Source organism: Nelumbo nucifera, chromosome 8 (assembly GCF_055504915.1).
Source record: "Nelumbo nucifera cultivar China Antique chromosome 8, China Antique-T2T, whole genome shotgun sequence".
In the NCBI taxonomy this organism is placed as follows: Eukaryota; Viridiplantae; Streptophyta; class Magnoliopsida; order Proteales; family Nelumbonaceae; genus Nelumbo; species Nelumbo nucifera.
The window spans coordinates 9526741-9543830 of record NC_142656.1 but is presented as its reverse complement, the minus strand read 5'-3'; the positions used below and the strand labels follow the sequence as shown (position 1 = coordinate 9543830).

General features: G+C 38.9%; 2 protein-coding genes across 4 annotated transcripts; both read right to left on the bottom strand.

Moving 5' to 3' along the window:
• Positions 1-850: 850 nt before the first annotated feature.
• On the bottom strand, positions 851-11027 carry LOC104592139 (putative E3 ubiquitin-protein ligase LIN). Of its 2 annotated transcripts, XM_010251348.3 has the most exons (15): positions 9503-11027; positions 8488-8697; positions 8274-8359; positions 7036-8193; positions 6769-6913; positions 5952-6209; positions 5445-5751; positions 5013-5137; positions 4819-4935; positions 4201-4332; positions 4000-4122; positions 2928-3038; positions 2681-2827; positions 1677-1919; positions 851-1091 (listed from the first exon to the last, which is right to left on the bottom strand). In XM_010251348.3, the coding sequence occupies exons 1-15, from the start codon at positions 10316-10318 to the stop codon at positions 1074-1076; spliced, it is 3996 nt and encodes a 1331-aa protein (XP_010249650.1). In that variant the 5' UTR covers positions 10319-11027; the 3' UTR covers positions 851-1073. The 2 variants fall into 2 exon arrangements, with proteins under 2 accessions (XP_010249650.1, XP_088749562.1); XM_088893436.1 differs by having other exon boundaries at positions 851-1919.
• Positions 11028-12161: 1134 nt separating this feature from the next.
• On the bottom strand, positions 12162-16652 carry LOC104592140 (Isochorismatase family protein). Of its 2 annotated transcripts, none has more exons than XM_010251350.3 (5): positions 16310-16652; positions 15968-16081; positions 15412-15646; positions 15163-15279; positions 12162-12709 (listed from the first exon to the last, which is right to left on the bottom strand). In XM_010251350.3, the coding sequence occupies exons 1-5, from the start codon at positions 16355-16357 to the stop codon at positions 12636-12638; spliced, it is 588 nt and encodes a 195-aa protein (XP_010249652.1). In that variant the 5' UTR covers positions 16358-16652; the 3' UTR covers positions 12162-12635. The 2 variants fall into 2 exon arrangements, with proteins under 2 accessions (XP_010249652.1, XP_010249653.1); XM_010251351.3 differs by lacking the exon at positions 12162-12709 and adding an exon at positions 12754-13139.
• Positions 16653-17090: the final 438 nt, after the last annotated feature.

Here is a 17090-nt window from a genome sequence, read left to right as displayed (position 1 = left end):
TTTTTTTTATTAATTGAGCTTGGGTTAAGGTTTGAGAATCTTTCCATTATAATAAAAGGAAATTTCTCTGATACGTGCATGAATTATGTGGCAGTGGCAGCATGAGACTTGGTCAAGTTTGTTTCTCTAGTCTGTTAATATCTTTGAATATCTTTTAGCCAGAAGTAGATAAGCTTAGTTTGTTTTAGTAGATAAGCCCCAGGGGTGAGCAGTTCTTATTTTATTTCCTATTTTGTAGCATTGTTTTTTATTTCCTATTTTGTAGCATTGTTTTTTATTTCCTATTTTGTAGCATTGTTGTTACACAGTAAGACTATAAATATAACCTGAAGGAGTGAATAAAAATCATTAGCATTTTCGCATAAAATTCTTTCTTTCTTCCTCTCTCTGACCCTCTTCTCCTTTACTTAAATTCAGTCATATCATTCTCTCTCTCTCTCTCTCTCTATATATATATATATATATCTATCTATCTATCTATTTCTCTGCTTCTCTCCAAAAGGAAAAGGAAACAAAAAGAAGACCCTTTTTGATGTATAATTGCAGCAATAAAATATACCAAAAAAGTAAGTCTCAATATACATTTGTTAATCGATAACCAGTCGTAGTAATCATAGTGACTTGTAGCTTTGACTTTTAAGTAGCTTGTGAACTCCTTAAATATATAAATTCCATGTTGGGTTGATTATTATACCCTTAGATATTTTAATATATGACTAGTTTATCTATCAAAAAACAAAATAATTAAGTCATTCAGTTCAGTCACTTCAGCTGTTATCAAACAGTTCCTTTGGTCTAGACAGAGAGAAGTTACTTTTTGGCTTCACCTAACAATACAGTTCAATTCATGTCTGCATTCTGCAAATTAAATTGGCATTTCATTTCAGAAAACTCAAACATTGTTCCTGTACAAATGAATCTTAACAATATTACAGTTCAATTTCAACTATACAATTATCATCAACGGAAAGCACAAAAAGCTTCAGAAAGTGTAAAAAGAATACATGATTGAAAGAATCAACTATTCTATTTGTCATTCTAAACTACAATGTCCAAGATTTAAAGGATTCTCTTTAACAAAGCCCCCATGCCTGCATGTCCACAAAAAGAGACTATTATGAATGAGGAAAATAATCAAAACAAGAAGATAAAAAGATTCCTTTTGCTTTTTATCTTTTGGAAAGATCCTAGAGATTCCACCCTTGATTTTGGAAAACATTACTGGTATAAGATTGGTGAAAATGTTTTTTGAAATAATAACTAAAGACATGGTACTCTTTGTTATATATAAAATAGAATCAAGGGTTCTCTTTGTTATGTCAAAGCACATGGCTGAGACAAGTATGCAATATATGGTCTATGCCATAACCTTTCAAAAGTAACAAGGGCTCCCCTCTAAGAAAATTCCTGAAACAAGTATCAAATATATGCTTCATACTATAACCTTTTGAAAGTCTGGAGTGTCATGCCATGTCCTTTCGGCTCAGTTTGGAAGAAGTACAAAACCTTGTATTTTGTATTATTTTATATGTATTTGCGCTGTACATATTTGTATTTGTACTCTTTCCAAACTGAGCCTTCCGTACAAATCTTTTTGAGAATAAGGAAATTAAGTAACCTTTTTTTCTTCAGTTTTATATATTTTTTCTTAATTTTGAGATGAGAAAGCTATTTACCCGTATCCAGCCATCAGATGTTCCAAAAACCAAAACATCTTCCCCGTTTACAGACATGCAAAGCACCTTACCATTGCTTCCTGTCTGTAGTATTTGTACTCTACTATATTTCTCCTTGCACCAAATCTCCACAATCCCCATCTTGCATCCCAAATAAATCAGCTCTGAAGTTACAGCCATGGTCCTCACTTCCAAGGTAGATTGCAGCGATCCAACCAAGCTGAAATTTGAAGTGCTCCATATCTATGACAGATCAGGACAAAACATTGTTATCTTTGATGATTTTAAACACTAAACCAAATGAACATGAAGCACAGAAAATCATAAAATCACAAGTACATGTTACAGGTACCAAGACAAAAAGATAAACACAATTAAAAAGGATGTAACAAATATCATGATTTAGCATAGAAAAAAAGTGATATGAAGTTAAAATTTGAAAGAAGATGGGGGATTAACCAGGGCATGTTCTGATTTTCTTTTCTTTTCTTTCCTTTTATTTATTTATTTATTATTATTATTTTTTGCATGGCAGAGCAGCAAATGGCAGCTTAGGTGGCAAACCAGAGGATGTGCACATGTCTGCCTCATCATCATCATCATCTAATCCATGCCCCAACTATATGGGTTGGCTACATAAATCCTGTTTCGCCATTCCATTCTGTTTAGATCATCATCTTGATTAAACCTATTCCTACAACAGAAACAAACTAGCCAATAACTTCCAACCTACATTACCAGTCTCATTGCCACTGATATAGAAAAGTACAGAAACGTTATATCTTCCATATTTTCTTTCCCTTTTTTTCTGTAGTTTGAAATATTGTCCTCTATCAGGTTGAGTCTGTTACCCTTTTTTTCTAGGTTTTAGTTGAGGAATTGCAGTAGTTTACCAATTACTTCAAGTCTATCAAACATGACTACATAGTAAAACAAAGAATAAAAACAAAATAAAAATAAAGTACTACAACAAAGTCATTTAAATTTTAAAAATTACAGGGTACCTTTACAGATGATCCATCTAAAGAGCTGCCAGCTGAGTATATAAGACCATCATGAACTTGAATTGCATAGATAGGACTTGCTTTTCCTAGTAGTTTTTTACAGCCAGTTTGGATTGTACAGAGTGTTCCAGAAGCCAAATCAATTTCCTAAAAGTTCAAGTTCAATCAGAATCTTTAAACTTTAAGCAATAAACAATAAGCAATTACAGAAAACAAGTACAAAACCATCCCAATACAAACTCAGCACCTGAATACTATTATCGCTGCAACCACAGTATAACTTCCCATGTACAAGAGCTAAGCACTTCACATATTTGTTAGGGTTAAGCAACTTAGATCCACCATTCCACGAATGAACCTAGTGAAAGAATAAAGTCACATGTCAGTCCCATTTCAACAGAACTTCATTCTCCAATGCTATATGGTGTCAAATCTTTGAGAAACAAGAAATATGATTATCTAAAAATAGTGAACCTATTCAATGGTAAAATCCATGGAAACCTATTAACTCAAAAATAGCCCTCTTGCCTAATTGGAAGAAATTGATACTCTGCTGGGGTTCTTTCCCCTTTTTTTTTTCTTCAGGGGGAGGGGGCCTAAAATAAGTGAAATCTTCTTGGGCATGAACAAACATCTTTTTAAGGATTATAAAACTGAAAGAGATCTACCCCTTGACAAGGATAACCTTTTAGATGGTCCAAGTAATTGATCTAGTCTTTCAAATGACAGTCAGACAAGAGCCTCCTCTAGGGGTATAAGCAAGTCAAGCCTACTCACAAGCTACTCGGGCTTGGCTCGCTAAATACTCAAACTCGACTCGAGTCAAGAACTTGGTCAACCCGAGTTCGAGTTTTGCAATACCCGGCTCAAGTGGCTCGCAAACCTAATCAAGCCCCTAATATAATACTATTTTTTAATATATTTGTATTTATAATATAAATAAACATTAATTTTTTGACATTAACTTATCTATAATATGAGTAAATACATTTATAATTGATTTTCATAATATATTTTTATAGCATTTATAATGTTAATTTATTTATCATTTTTAATATTAATTTATGTATAATCAGATTGAGTCGAGCCAAGCTCGAGTAGCTCACAGCTATCAAGTCGAGACAAGTTTGAGTCAAATACATGAAACTCAATCAAGCTCGAGTTGAGCTTTGAGCTCTGTATTTTTGAGCCAAGCTTGAGCTCAAGCAGCCTGATACTCAGCTCGACTCGACTCAATTACACCTCTAGCCCCCTCATACCTTATAAAGGTTCATATCTGAAAATGAAGAAACTCTTAGATACACGATGCCATATAATACCTTGATACCAGCTCCCTGTGGAATGAAGCATGAAACAGTGTTGGCTACAATTAAATTATAAACTTGATCTTTCATATCGTAAACTTGTGTGCAGTGGATTGCTTCATCCTCAATAGCCCAGACCTGATCACCACAGTTAAGCAACTTCAAAAGGTGGAAAGTATGCATTACCAGTCTTATAACAATTTTACTATAGCATACCCTTGCAGTTTTATCAAGTGAACCACTGTATAGCCTATCAGCAGATTGTAATACTGTTAAACTAGTGACCGCTTTTGTATGTTCTCGAGTTTCTTGGATAAGATGAAGAAGGCTACCTCGACCACTCCATACCTTCAAAATTTAGAAAAAAAAAATCAAAACCAGAGGCAGTAAGGTAACTTATTGAACTGCAACATGGTAAACACCAGCCCACCCCTCCCCTAATAAAAGGAAAAAAAAAAAGAAAACATAAAGGTAACACAAATTTTTCAGTAAAAATGATTGATAATATTATTCCGGACTATCACTCAAATGGACAACATTTTTTGAGTAACCTCCCTAGTTCAAGGTAACACATACACATATGAATGTGTGTGTGTGTATTGGTAGATAGACAGATAGATACACTTCATTAATCTAAAATAGGTTGAACACTTGTATCAGTGTATGAATGAGAATAATTACTTATTTTTTCTCAACAAATATTTGCATCTATACTACCTGCCTAGTTGGTCACTAGGCAATCTCTGAAATGCCTACTCTGTTGCCCGGTGGACTCTTTAGCTGCAATGCTTGGAACTGAGTATGTGCAATAAAAAATGATGGAATTTCATTTACCTTTATTGTTCCGTCTGAATGGCCAGAAAATATTTTGCCCTTGAAGCAAATTATAGACAGCACATCCCCATTCACACTGCAATCAACTTGAATCAACTCTTTATGCTTCCATAGATCCTGCCAAACAAGGATGGAAAATTAATTTGAGATGCTCCCTCCAGCAGAAAAAGGATGTATAGATATTAGAAACCTACAGGACCAAGGTCGTGCCATTCTGAGAAAACCCTCAGCATCTTGGATGCCAATGCAGAGGATTTCTTCAGCTCTCTCAAGCCTTTCAACATATCCTTCATGTGGAAAGTAAGATCCTGCAGTCCTTCTGGATGTCAAAGCAATACCAAATATCAAAACAATTTCCACCATTAAATCCCAGTAAAATTGAAAATGCAACTTAAAGACAATCAAGATGAAAAAATAATGGACGGAGTAGCTAATAGAACAGACTATAAAAAGAAGACAAGAGAAATCCAATTAAGAGTCCATTAAAATGATTGACTAAAAGTAAAAGATGCACAAGAAAAAAAAAAACACTTAATATCTATGTTGATATGCACTCAATACCAATGTGTAAATGTAGTTAACTGCTAACATAACAGGTATTCATTTTTAAATGGTCCAATACTCACCAGGATCATGGACAAAACTGTTAAGAGCAAGCATGGAGAGAGCTTTGTCCTCAATGTCTTTTCTGGACTTGAATATTGAAACAAATTGCTTCAGCAAGCACACTCTAGCTGCTCCTCTTATTCCTGTGTCTGGAAGAACATTGAGCATGTATGTGAGCCACGTGGAAGAGACAAAGCATGCTGTGGCCAATTCTGAATGTTTGCTCTTCAGGCCTTCTGCTAAAGCCTCAAAAAGTAGGCCAAACTCATGACTGACTAGAACAAATGCTATTTTTCTTTCCCATTCATTTGCTGCTCTCTCTTCTTCCTAATGTTGCCAAATCATCAGAACATCAATGAAAAATGATTAATTTGTATGCAAAACAAATAAAATAAACAAAATAAACAAAATTTATGCAATAAGTGGTTATTTATTGCTAATTTAACAAATACACAAGGATCATACAGGTAAATCACATAGGAAATAAAAATGTGAAATAGTAGAAAGTTTTTTCCAAAAAAACCAACCAAATTCTCCTCAGACTCTCCAAAGATGTTGCTTAGCTTCTCTGTTCTCATTAGAGTTTTGTAACCTCTGTCAAGTCCTGCACGTTTTAGAAGAAAGATTCGAGCAAGAGGCTTCCCAGAAGAAGAGAACCTCCCTTGCAGGGCTACAATTGTCTCGGCAGCTGCTATTTGAGTGGTGGGAAATTCAGAATCTCTGAGGCATGAAATGAGGGCATCTATGGCCTCTTCACGATATATACTCATCCTTCTTGGCTCCACCTAGACAAATAAACCAGTTAGACATTAATTTACAATTATCAATTAGTTTATCAGCAGTAGGGGCCATTGCCTGGTGCAAAGGTAAAATCTTAGGCTGGAAAGCATGAGAAAACTGATTGGAGTCTAAGAGCCACTTTGCACAAAAAACGCCAAAGTTTAGGCTTGTATCCAGTCTAGCCTTCCCAAGACCCAGGAAACTGGGAGCAACAGTGGGTAACAAAAAGGGCCATTATCTAATGTTGGTCCCAGCTACATGGAGTATGGGAGGGGTAGAGTGGAGATGGACCTAACCTTTGGCTTCTTTTTTGGCAGTGTCCACTCTCAGACTTGAACCTGTGTTCTCACACTTGTTGGCCTGAGATTTTACCATTACATGGAGCAATGGCCCCAAGGACAACACTGGGTAATTACCCTAATTATTTTATCAACAGCAATTATTTTCTTACTGTCACTACTAAAATTTAGTTTGATTAAATTCATACAACTCTTTTTCAAGCTCTTGGAATATCAAAGGTTTCAGAAATGAATGAGCTATGTCAAAGTGTTTAAGATGTTGAACCAGAAGATCAAGTTGGATAAGAAGACCGGCAACCACAGGGCGTTGCTCCTGGAGGGCTGTTTGTAGATAAATAAGGAGGGTATGCATCATACTAAAAGCACCTTCATCCTTCATGATACGAAGAAGCTGCTCATTGAATGTCCTCCTGGGGGAGAAGATAAACCATACAGGTTATTTAATCAAAGATTTTTATTATCTAATGTTGCATTAGTACTAGAAGTGAAAGAAAGTAGAAATCCAATTAACAGATTTCACTCAGAGTGGCACCTGTCTAGCTTAACTAATTCGTAAAGAAATTGAACAATGGTAAACCGTTCCCTATCATTTGCTCCCATCAAGCTCTCCAAAACAAGAGTCAGTTCAGCACTATTAGCAATGCAATTTCTGCATTTCCCATCCTTCCGCACGCATCTCAACAAGATTTCAACTGCTGCAATCCTCTCCGCCACCCAATCAGCTTTTAAGCTCTCAACAATAGCTTCAATATCTTTTGCAGAAACCAAAGTCTGTGCAATTATAGACACATTACCCTCCCCTGTACTTCCTACTATTTGCCCCAACAAAAGCACTGCAGCCGTCTTTGGTCTCAGGCACATCCCAAACAAATCCTCCTCTTTCTTCTTAATAACCGTTAGGAGCGATTCAACCATGTCCATTTCAACAAGGCTTGCAGTAGAAGGCCTCAATAGATAAATTAGTACAACAGCCTCCAGAAGCCCCTTCTTGAACAGGGCAGCCACATATTGAACATTAGAGTCAACCCTGGCAAGTGTCCCAATCACGCCTTGGTCCCTTGAACCTAGCTCCGAGAGAAGAAATACCGTGACCATCAGCATATGAGGATCAATGGAATTGAGAAGGACCTCGATGAACCCATTGACAACTGCAGGTCTCGAGAGCATGTTCTGAATTTCTGGCTCCGTGTTGGCTTCTCGCCAGAATCTTTCAATTTGGAGGACAGCCATTTCTGACTCCGTCAGAACTTCCGACATACAAAGGTTGGTGATGGCAAGGCGTAGCTTGGTAACCATATCATGAGTGATTGCTTGGCTCATTATTACACTGGTCGGAGAAGAAGAAGGCCTCGTCGAGTTTAACAATGGGTTAGTCTTGGAATGTGGATCCTCATATTGTCCTTGGACTACCCCAGCATTTATTTCTTTCCAACTTGCAATAAGCCGTTTGAGGACATAATTTGTCTTGGGCAGTTGAGTGTTATGCAGCTTCTGGCGCGTGATGGGGCATGTAGAATTTCCTCTGTCCAGCCATTCTTGAATTGCTTTACGCTCATAGGTCTGACCCGTCTCGAGGGTCACTGGGTCTACAAAGAGGTGGGTGGTAATTGGACAGACAAAGTCCTTGGGAGGTGTATGTTTCCAGCCACCACAAGGATTATCAGACTCCACCACAAGAGGATCTGAAGAACTGAAAACAAGTAGAAAATGCAAAAATATGAGGAAAAGAAGGAGACGATGAAAGTGGTGGGTGCATTTTAAAATGAATACCAGCTGGAATCTGCAGACATAGGTTGCTTTTCTTTGTGAAATCGGTTTTGGTTGGACTGGAACAATGCCATTCCTCTGTTATTTTCCTACAAGACAAAAGGCAACAGTATAGAAAACTGAAAATCAAGGCCTAGAAGAAAAAAAGAAACGAGACATAGATTAATCGGTCAAGAAAGAGAAAACAATATTATGTTTATCGTTAGTTTCTGATAACCTCCATTTCGGCTTCCGCTTCTGAAGAAGTATAATCAGTCGAATTGTTGTCCATGGAAGATTCAAGTCGGGAATTCGAGTCTCGATCGCCTGGTTTTTGGTTTGTGATGATATGTCCGGAGTCTCGTTGAGGATATGATGGTGGATATTTGGATTTGCTACTGCTACTGGTGCAGAATTCAACTGAGATATCTCCTTCTGCCCAAATTGGCTGCCACAAATGAAATTCATATTACTGGGTCTAAGGATTAACTAACAGCTGGAAAAACAAGAAACCAGATGAGGAAGAGGGAGAACAAACTGCTGATTGACTCTTTAATAACAGTCAACCCTTTCCAAACAGCCCAATTTATTAGTGGACCATCGCACAATAAATGAAACAGTGATGACCTACAACTCGATACTTGTGCTCCGAGGATATGATCGGCCGGTCGTAATCCGTCCAAGAGGTTGCTCCACCAATTGAACAGTCCCGATCAATTCAAGGTGACAAAGACCATATCAATATGCTGACAAAGTCAAATTAAGCCGCCGTAGAAGAGGACAAATTTTTGAAAGAAAAAAACGCGTTTTCTCTTTGACCCATTTTCATCCTGAGCAAGTGGACAAGAGTTTTTAGGGAAAAGAAGAAAGGTCATCGTCAACCAAACACTCAAAATACAGTGATACAAAGATATACAAATCCATCTGACTGCACACATTATGGATTTTTGTGCGGGCGCCGGGCGGGACCTACACCTACTTGTGATCCAACGTGGCCAAAGGTGTGGTTACGTGGCAGATTGAAACAGTTGGCATGAAAGATGACGCATCAAAATATCTCTTCCCCTTCCCCCCACATTTTAGGAAGTTTTGGATGATACGGATAATATACCTCCTACAACTTATTGAGCAAAAAGTTTACAGGTGTTCTGCTTTGCCACGTGGCTATATATTTGCCACGTGTTAACAATCTTATTGAGCAAAACAAGAAAACTAGATGTTTGAAAAGAGATGAATTAACCATTAAGCATTACGTTGTACCGGGCGCTGGTGGTCGATCCAAGTTCTTCCACTTTGATCTTATCCTCTACATCGTGCCGAAAATCTCCACCTTGGCAGATCTTCGTCAATATCAACGGCGGTGGAGAAATCGATTCAATTGTATCCTTATACCTTAATACTTGCTTAAAATACCCCGCCAATTCCCTGCAGTTCTCGTCCACAACCTCCTCGTAGTCCCTCTCCAGCTCCCTCAGCTTTGCCGCTTGATCCAAACTCATCCTTGACAGTAATCTCGTGCATGATTTTGCCAATGCCTCGGCTGATACAGACCGTTCATCAACACCATAACTGGAATCCGACGACACAGACGACAAAATTCTGGATCTCTGATCTTTGAACCATTGGAGGATCGGGAGGAGGTGAAGGAGAAAGAGCTCTTCGAATAGGGACGGAGCTATTTCTGACCTGGCAGTGGAGGGATCCAAATAGAACAGGTCGAGGAGTCGGAGAGCGGCGTCATCGGGGCGATGGCAGAGACCGTACATAAGGGACAGAAGAAAGGAAGAGAAGGCGTTGTCAGCGTAAGAGGAGAGGAGCTTTTCTACGAGGCGTAGAATGGAAGATCTGGTGGCATGGTTAGCAACTGAAATGGCTTTTTCGAGGGTTTCAACGGCTAGGTTGAGTGGGCTAAGGTTCTGGTGGGAGGGAGGAAGTTTACGACGTAAGACGGAGAAGAGGTGGTGGCGGAGGTGGGACTGAGAAAGAGTTGCAATGATGAAGTTGGTAGCGTGGCGGAGAATTTGAGCTGAGGTGGTGGTGGTGGTAGTTGCCAATGCCATGGCGGTCATGGTGAGGAGGGTGGACTAGACTCCAGAGTGTGGAAATTTTGAGAAGATAAAAGAATAGGGTGGTGGGTTTTGTGGTGTCGGTAATGTAAGTAATAACAGAATTACCCGCTCCGCTAGTTCGCAGGTCGCAGCTGCTGTGTCCCGTGCCGCGTTGCCGCTGAGGTCGTCAAACGACTAAAATGCCCTCTCAACCTTGTCCAACGGCTATCCAACTTGGAACAGTCCACATCCATCAACAAACGAGTGCACTTGCACTATAGTAATTCCTCTGATTGAGACTTGAGAGAATCAGAGAAGAACGAAATCAAAGCTGTCGCGCTCTTGAGAATTGAGAATTGAAGCAATTCGCATATGGTACCACTACCACATACTGATACACAGAGAGGGACAGAGAGACAGATCATCGAAACCCGATACCAGATCGGCCTCTTTCTCTCTTTATTGGATTGTTGATATTGGGGCAATACGCCAATACCAATGACAATGAGGGTTAATTCGGTCACGTAAGCGAGATGGAGATAAAGATCCGATGGGGGTATTCTTGTAACTCTATCTGGGCTTTCAAGGTTGCCTCAGCTCAGATGGATGGATGCATGAGAGAAGAGGACAGTGCACAGTGTATGGGACTCTTTGCCACCTCGACCAGTTTGACCCTTCGCTTGACCGTGAAATCACGGCCTCTCAATTTATTGCTGTGGCCCACATCAATATGGAAGGCCGTGATGCACGGCCCTCGTCGTAGCAAAAGTGAACTCCTTCGTTATTGGGGGGGCCAAACCCAGACGCAGGAACGCGGCTAGAGTAGCATTGTAGAAATTAAAGAAGAGTCTCGACTCAGTCGAGACTTCCTCAGAATCGCTCAGTAGAGGAGGCAACATGCCAACATCAAACATAAGTCTGACACCCGGTGGCCTAATAAGGACAGGGGTTGCCTTGGACCTGCCTCTGGTGTGTCGTCTTGTCCTGTCAATGAACAAACCTTACCTAACCTTAACCTACACGCCTTCATCACCAAATCACCCTTCAATACCATCAGATTTGAATGTCTCATGCGTGTACACCAGCATCGGTTTGCCACGTGGAAGTGCTGATTCTTTGGCTGGCTCGTAGGGTACTGGGGTAGAGTAGGCCCCTAACCCTTGAATTCTCTTGAGTCTGAGCCTAATCCCTTGAGCTTATGATGTTCCAATGCAGAGGAGAGCTGGTGAATTGTATCAACCTAGGATATTGGAATTGGATGGCTTTTGAATTTCAACAGATACAACCTCGCTCTGTGGTCGATATTGGCATATTGCGAGCATTAGCATTTCTCAGCCACCCCGGTCACAACACAAAGTCATTAAGTTACTCGGGCCAATAGAGGTGGAGCTTGTGCACATAACACAGGTAATGCTGCAGTTGGAGGCACATTCCCTTCAGCACAAGCCACAAAATCAATGTTGTCTGGCTTCTGTCAAGGCAATGGGAAGAAGAGTAAATGTGATTGCACAAGTCTGGGGCCATCACAATTGGGCATTCATACCCAGACCCAGAGAGGCTATAGGCTATCCAGACCGCAAACCCATCGGCATAGAAGGGTTGTAATGATCAATCTTCAGATGACAGTTTACGTACAGAAGCATTCATGTGAATAGCCTGTAATAGAATGCCAATGACCCAGTAGTCAGAGATGGCCACTTGGCACCCCTCCAACTAGGAAGGGCGGGATCAAACCTGAGGAGCAGCAGGCTTCTCTGTGGTATGGCCAGTGGGCCTCAGCCTCAGGTGCACCCTGCTCTGCCCCACCCCTGATTCCCCTGTAATACATAGTATGTAATACCAATAATAAATGAAAAAAAAAAACTACAATATAATAGGTCCTTTCCAGTACAAGACTGGAAAAGTGATTTTATTGCACAGCATTTGTGGGAAGTAAAACCTCCACCACAAACATAAACAAGTTGCATTAATATATCCTTTTGCTCGGTAGATTTCTTTAGCATATGCCAAACACACAGAGAACGAGATCCAAAGCAAACAAGGTTCACAATTTTGATGGCACGGCCTAGAAATGCTTCATGTCCCACTATTGTACCCTCAAACTTATCGGTCATGGTAGCCTAACGATTGGGAATCATACATATCCTATATGGGATCATGACAACTGCTTCACTAATGGTACATCAGAGGCTATATATAACCATGCCAGTGGTAGAAATTTCAGCCCTTATTATCATGCCCGAGTTATTACACCAAGTTTTTACCACAAAAGGTACCCTTGTCATCTCATGGACAACTTATACAAAGCCAATTGCCTTGTTGAAGAAGGGAGGCAAAATCAAGTACCGGACCCTATCCACTCCTGTAATGTTGGTATTGCAACTCCAATATTTTTCATGTCAAAAATGTTAGCTGGATCAGGCATTTCAAATACATGATTGTTAGTTGAGGTAAATTGCCCAACAACCAATAACAGAAGTTCAATAACCATGTAAAATCACAATTCAGGGATCAACAAACTGAAAGAGAAATTAATTCAGTTTTACATGATAAAAAGTCAAATTTCTGGACAATAATTTCAATAAGCATACCAAGTACAATAAGAATTATCTATTCATCTGGTCAAAGTCATTATTGATACTGTGACTGGACTCATAGCTCTAAGTGGCAAAGTCAACCAATGGATTCTTGCAGCTTAAACTTAATTATCTCTAAATTGTACTATAAAATATGAAAAACAAGGTAATGGCTGTGTTCTACCAGAGATAATACTTAAAAGAATTGGTGCATGAAATTTCCATGTCAAGAGGTTTCCTGGTGACCATGAATCAAAATATCAAAGCTGAAATTGACCAGAAATGAGTTCTTGTTATTTCCAGGTTCATATAAACAATAAAAGAATGAAAGATCAATTAGAGGGAAAAAAAGAAATTATGACTGCAAGGCTAATATGAGGCTAGAAATTCCACAGTTACAATATATCCATTAAATCTCAAAGAAATAAAGATACTATCGTGTACAGAACTGAAGAATAAAATAGCAAATGCACGTTTAAAATCTACGATTACATATTTCTACGCCTATACTACTGAATCAAACCTGTACTATTGGACTTCATTCCTTTATGAATGTTATTAACTTATATTAATCATGAGAAAAAAAAAAACTTATTATAATTAGCTTATAACTATGATGTATATTTTAGCTAACTATTATGTTTCATTTGACCTAACTACGATGTTAATTAAGATCATTTATTTGGTCATCTTTGGAATAGTGATTGCCTAATAACAACCAACCACTCAAGCACAAATGCAGTTAGTATAGATCCTAGCTAAGCATATTCATTGAGAGGGTGATGTTTTTTCAACACCTAAAGAAACTTGTGTTAGTTTCATATCCTTATATGTAAAAGGGGACCTCTTTTTGCTACTTTATCTCCAATTTCCTTAGCTATATCCAATATTTTTTTTTTTGCCCTACTTGTATTATTTACCTATTGTGACATGAGTGCTTCCATTTACAAGGGGGATCTTTTAAGCACCCAACCCAAACCCCTCCCCCCAAAATAAAAGTACAAGACAACAATTAAATATCTTCACTTAACAACAAATGTAGGTGATATTTTCTCAAAAAAGAATACTTTTAATCCCTCTTCTTATTCAGCACTTCAAATATGGGATCATGAGACTGGTAAAAATGAAAGAATGAAAAGTCATCAGTTTCTTCTTCAATTCATCAAAGAATCTCCAAAAGGTAATATTTATGTGGATTAAATGATCCACCAGTTCAACCTTTATATGCTGCTTTACCATCTGGCTGAATTAAAACTTCGAAATGGGAAAAGTAAAATGCTCAAGACATGTTTCAATATCAGGTAGAACAGAACCTTTTAGTAATTGTGGTTGCCACATAGATGTTGTTAGAAGTTATCTGATGCAAGTTGGTAGTTCTAAAAAGTCTAGGAAAGGCCAAAAAGGACTTCAGTTGATGTTGTGATAAGTAATTTGAGGGCTCAGAATTTGACAGAGGGTATGGCCCTTGGTAGAATGAAACGGAAAAACAAAATTCAAGCAGCTGGCCCCATATAGTTGGAATAGTAAATTGTTGAGTTCAGGTGAGTTGAGTTGTATGCTGTCTCCTCATAGGGCTGGTATTCAACATAAGTGCTGGTCTCCTCAGGACCCCATATAGTTGGAACAAGAAAGTGTTGTGATACTCACAAATTTGCCAACAGTTGAGCATTCTTTCCACCTCGTATTCAACAGAAGTGCTAGAAATATGCCTCAAATGTTCAAGGGAAAATGAATAAACAAGAATACCTTAATGACAAGGGATACAAGGAAATACCATCCATATAAAGTAATATCATCATCAAAAAGCCCTACTTCAGAAGATGGGTATACTTTTCATTGCTGGAACACCTATATGGTGTTATTTGATTCTAATATTCCTGGAATTTCAGATTTTTGATATGGCTATATCATGGGCCTTCTATAGGTCCTGCACTACATACAAGAGAATGGCCAACTTAACTGCTGCCAGAACCTACCATTCATTAATACATTGGATGACAGACCTATAACGCATCATCTGATAGTATGAGATATGAGATAGTCTTCATAGCTCATGTAAAAACAAAGGTGACTAGGATCAAGGAAATCATTTAAATATCATTACTGCAGGGGAAATGAGAAATACATTAATGAAATTAAGGGATCCTTCTTAATTATGTTCTTCAGTTTCACCATTTCTACTAGAGAAGGTTGTTAGATTAATGTAGGCATGTAAGAAAACCAAATACAACAAAGATCTAACAAAATAAGTATGCAAATAACCGTTCCATATGATAGAAAAGAACATACCAAGATGCACTTCAGATGTAGCTGCAGCAGTGGCATCAACAATGACAGTAACAGTTTGGTAATCTAAAGATACTGCGTCAAATACAGTCTGCCTGATACAGTTTGGGGTCTGAACCCCTAAAGACAGAGATAAAGATTTTAAGTTGCAACTTTGTGCAATTTAAACCAATGTAACACGATAGAATATACATCATAAAAAGAATTAAATATATCAACAGATGTCTCTCCAAATTTAGGATTTTCTCTTACCAGTAATAACCAAGTTATTGACTCCAGCGCCTTGAAGAAATGAATGAAGGTGTGTAGCAAAGAAAGCACTGAATCTCGTCTTCACCAACTTATAATCCCCTTCTTTGATCACAAGACCGTCAACTAGTTCGGAACCCACACTTCCCTTGGTAATAGGTCCGAATTTTCCATCACCATACATGTGTCGCCGGAAGAGTTCGACGTCTCTTCCCATTGGGTCATGTTCACGGACGACCTAAATTCAATTCCTCTGGTAAGACTATTATTTGATTAATGTGGAGTGCTTCAAACAACACAAATGTGTAATGATCCAAATAAGCACTATTATCTATCCTCTACTACCATTGAGAACAACCGATGCTTAATAGAACACAGTTTTTCTTCCTCGATTAGTAAGCTCAACAAAAGTAATAAATATCTTCTACCAATCAAACTGGGGCAACTTTCTCTACAGGAACATAAAGAGAAGCTTATCTTTCACTTCCAGGAAACCAGAAAAAACGCAGAGAGAGAGAGAGGGAGGGGGGGGGGGGGGGGGGGGGGGGGGGGGGGTTACCCAAATTACAGGAATGTCACGCTGTCTTGCAACTTCAACGGCCTTTACAACAGAAGGGACTATGGCTTGACCCCCGGCTACTTGCATCAAACCACCTGGAAGAATAAAATCTTTCTGCAAAATAAAGAACGACAAACAGAAACCAAGCAACCAAAGATTGCCCATCAAAAACGACGCAAAGATTGTAAGTGAACGTGAAATAGTTTACTATGAGGAGAGAATGAACAGTCAGCATACATGCACTATATTTTACTCTTCTTTATTTTTTCTTCCCCCGTTTGCTGGGAATTACCCAAAAAAATTGCAAAAACAGGACGCAAAGCAATAGAAGGGAAATCAGACCTGCATGTCTATGACCAGCAAGGCAGTCGACTTCCATTTCTCCGCCATAGCCAATTAGTCACTCAGCTTTCTCCGCTCACTCTGTCCTTATCACCTGAGTCCTGAAAATCCCTCCTGAAACAGGGGTTAGTCCACAGAATCATACATGCATTGCCCCAATTATAAGGAGTCTGCAACGAGACCGGATCTGCTCCTCACAATGGCGCCTCACACGCACATCCTACCATGCATTAGGAACATCTTCCGCACTTATTAATTATTATTCACAGGAAATATTTCTAATGCACGGTGGATGTGCATGTGAAGCGCCCATTTGTGAGGAGCAGATCCCGTCTCGTCTGCAACATGAATTTCAGTCAATCCATTATATTTAATGCCATATCCACTCATCAGTGCCAATTGCCGAGATCGGCTTCAGTCAGTACAAGACCGTTCAAACAGCCTTGGGAGATATTCCTGAGACCAGATCTGTTCCTTATACAGTGCACGTCATATGCACATTCATTCGGAACTTCTCCCTGTATTTATAAGTAATTATTCATGAAAGATGTTCCTAATGCACGGTAGATGTGCCTGTGAGACGCCCATCATACTCCAAAGGCTATGATGGCTGTTGAAACGGGTTCTACACTCAACATTCATTTGCGACAAATATCTGCTACACTTTTAAATTCCAACAAAAACCCTTTAATAAGCGTTTTTCACAAGGAAATATTTAAGCAAGTGTTTGGAACTGATGCCATTCTTAAAAATATGGTGCCACATCAACTTCACATCTATC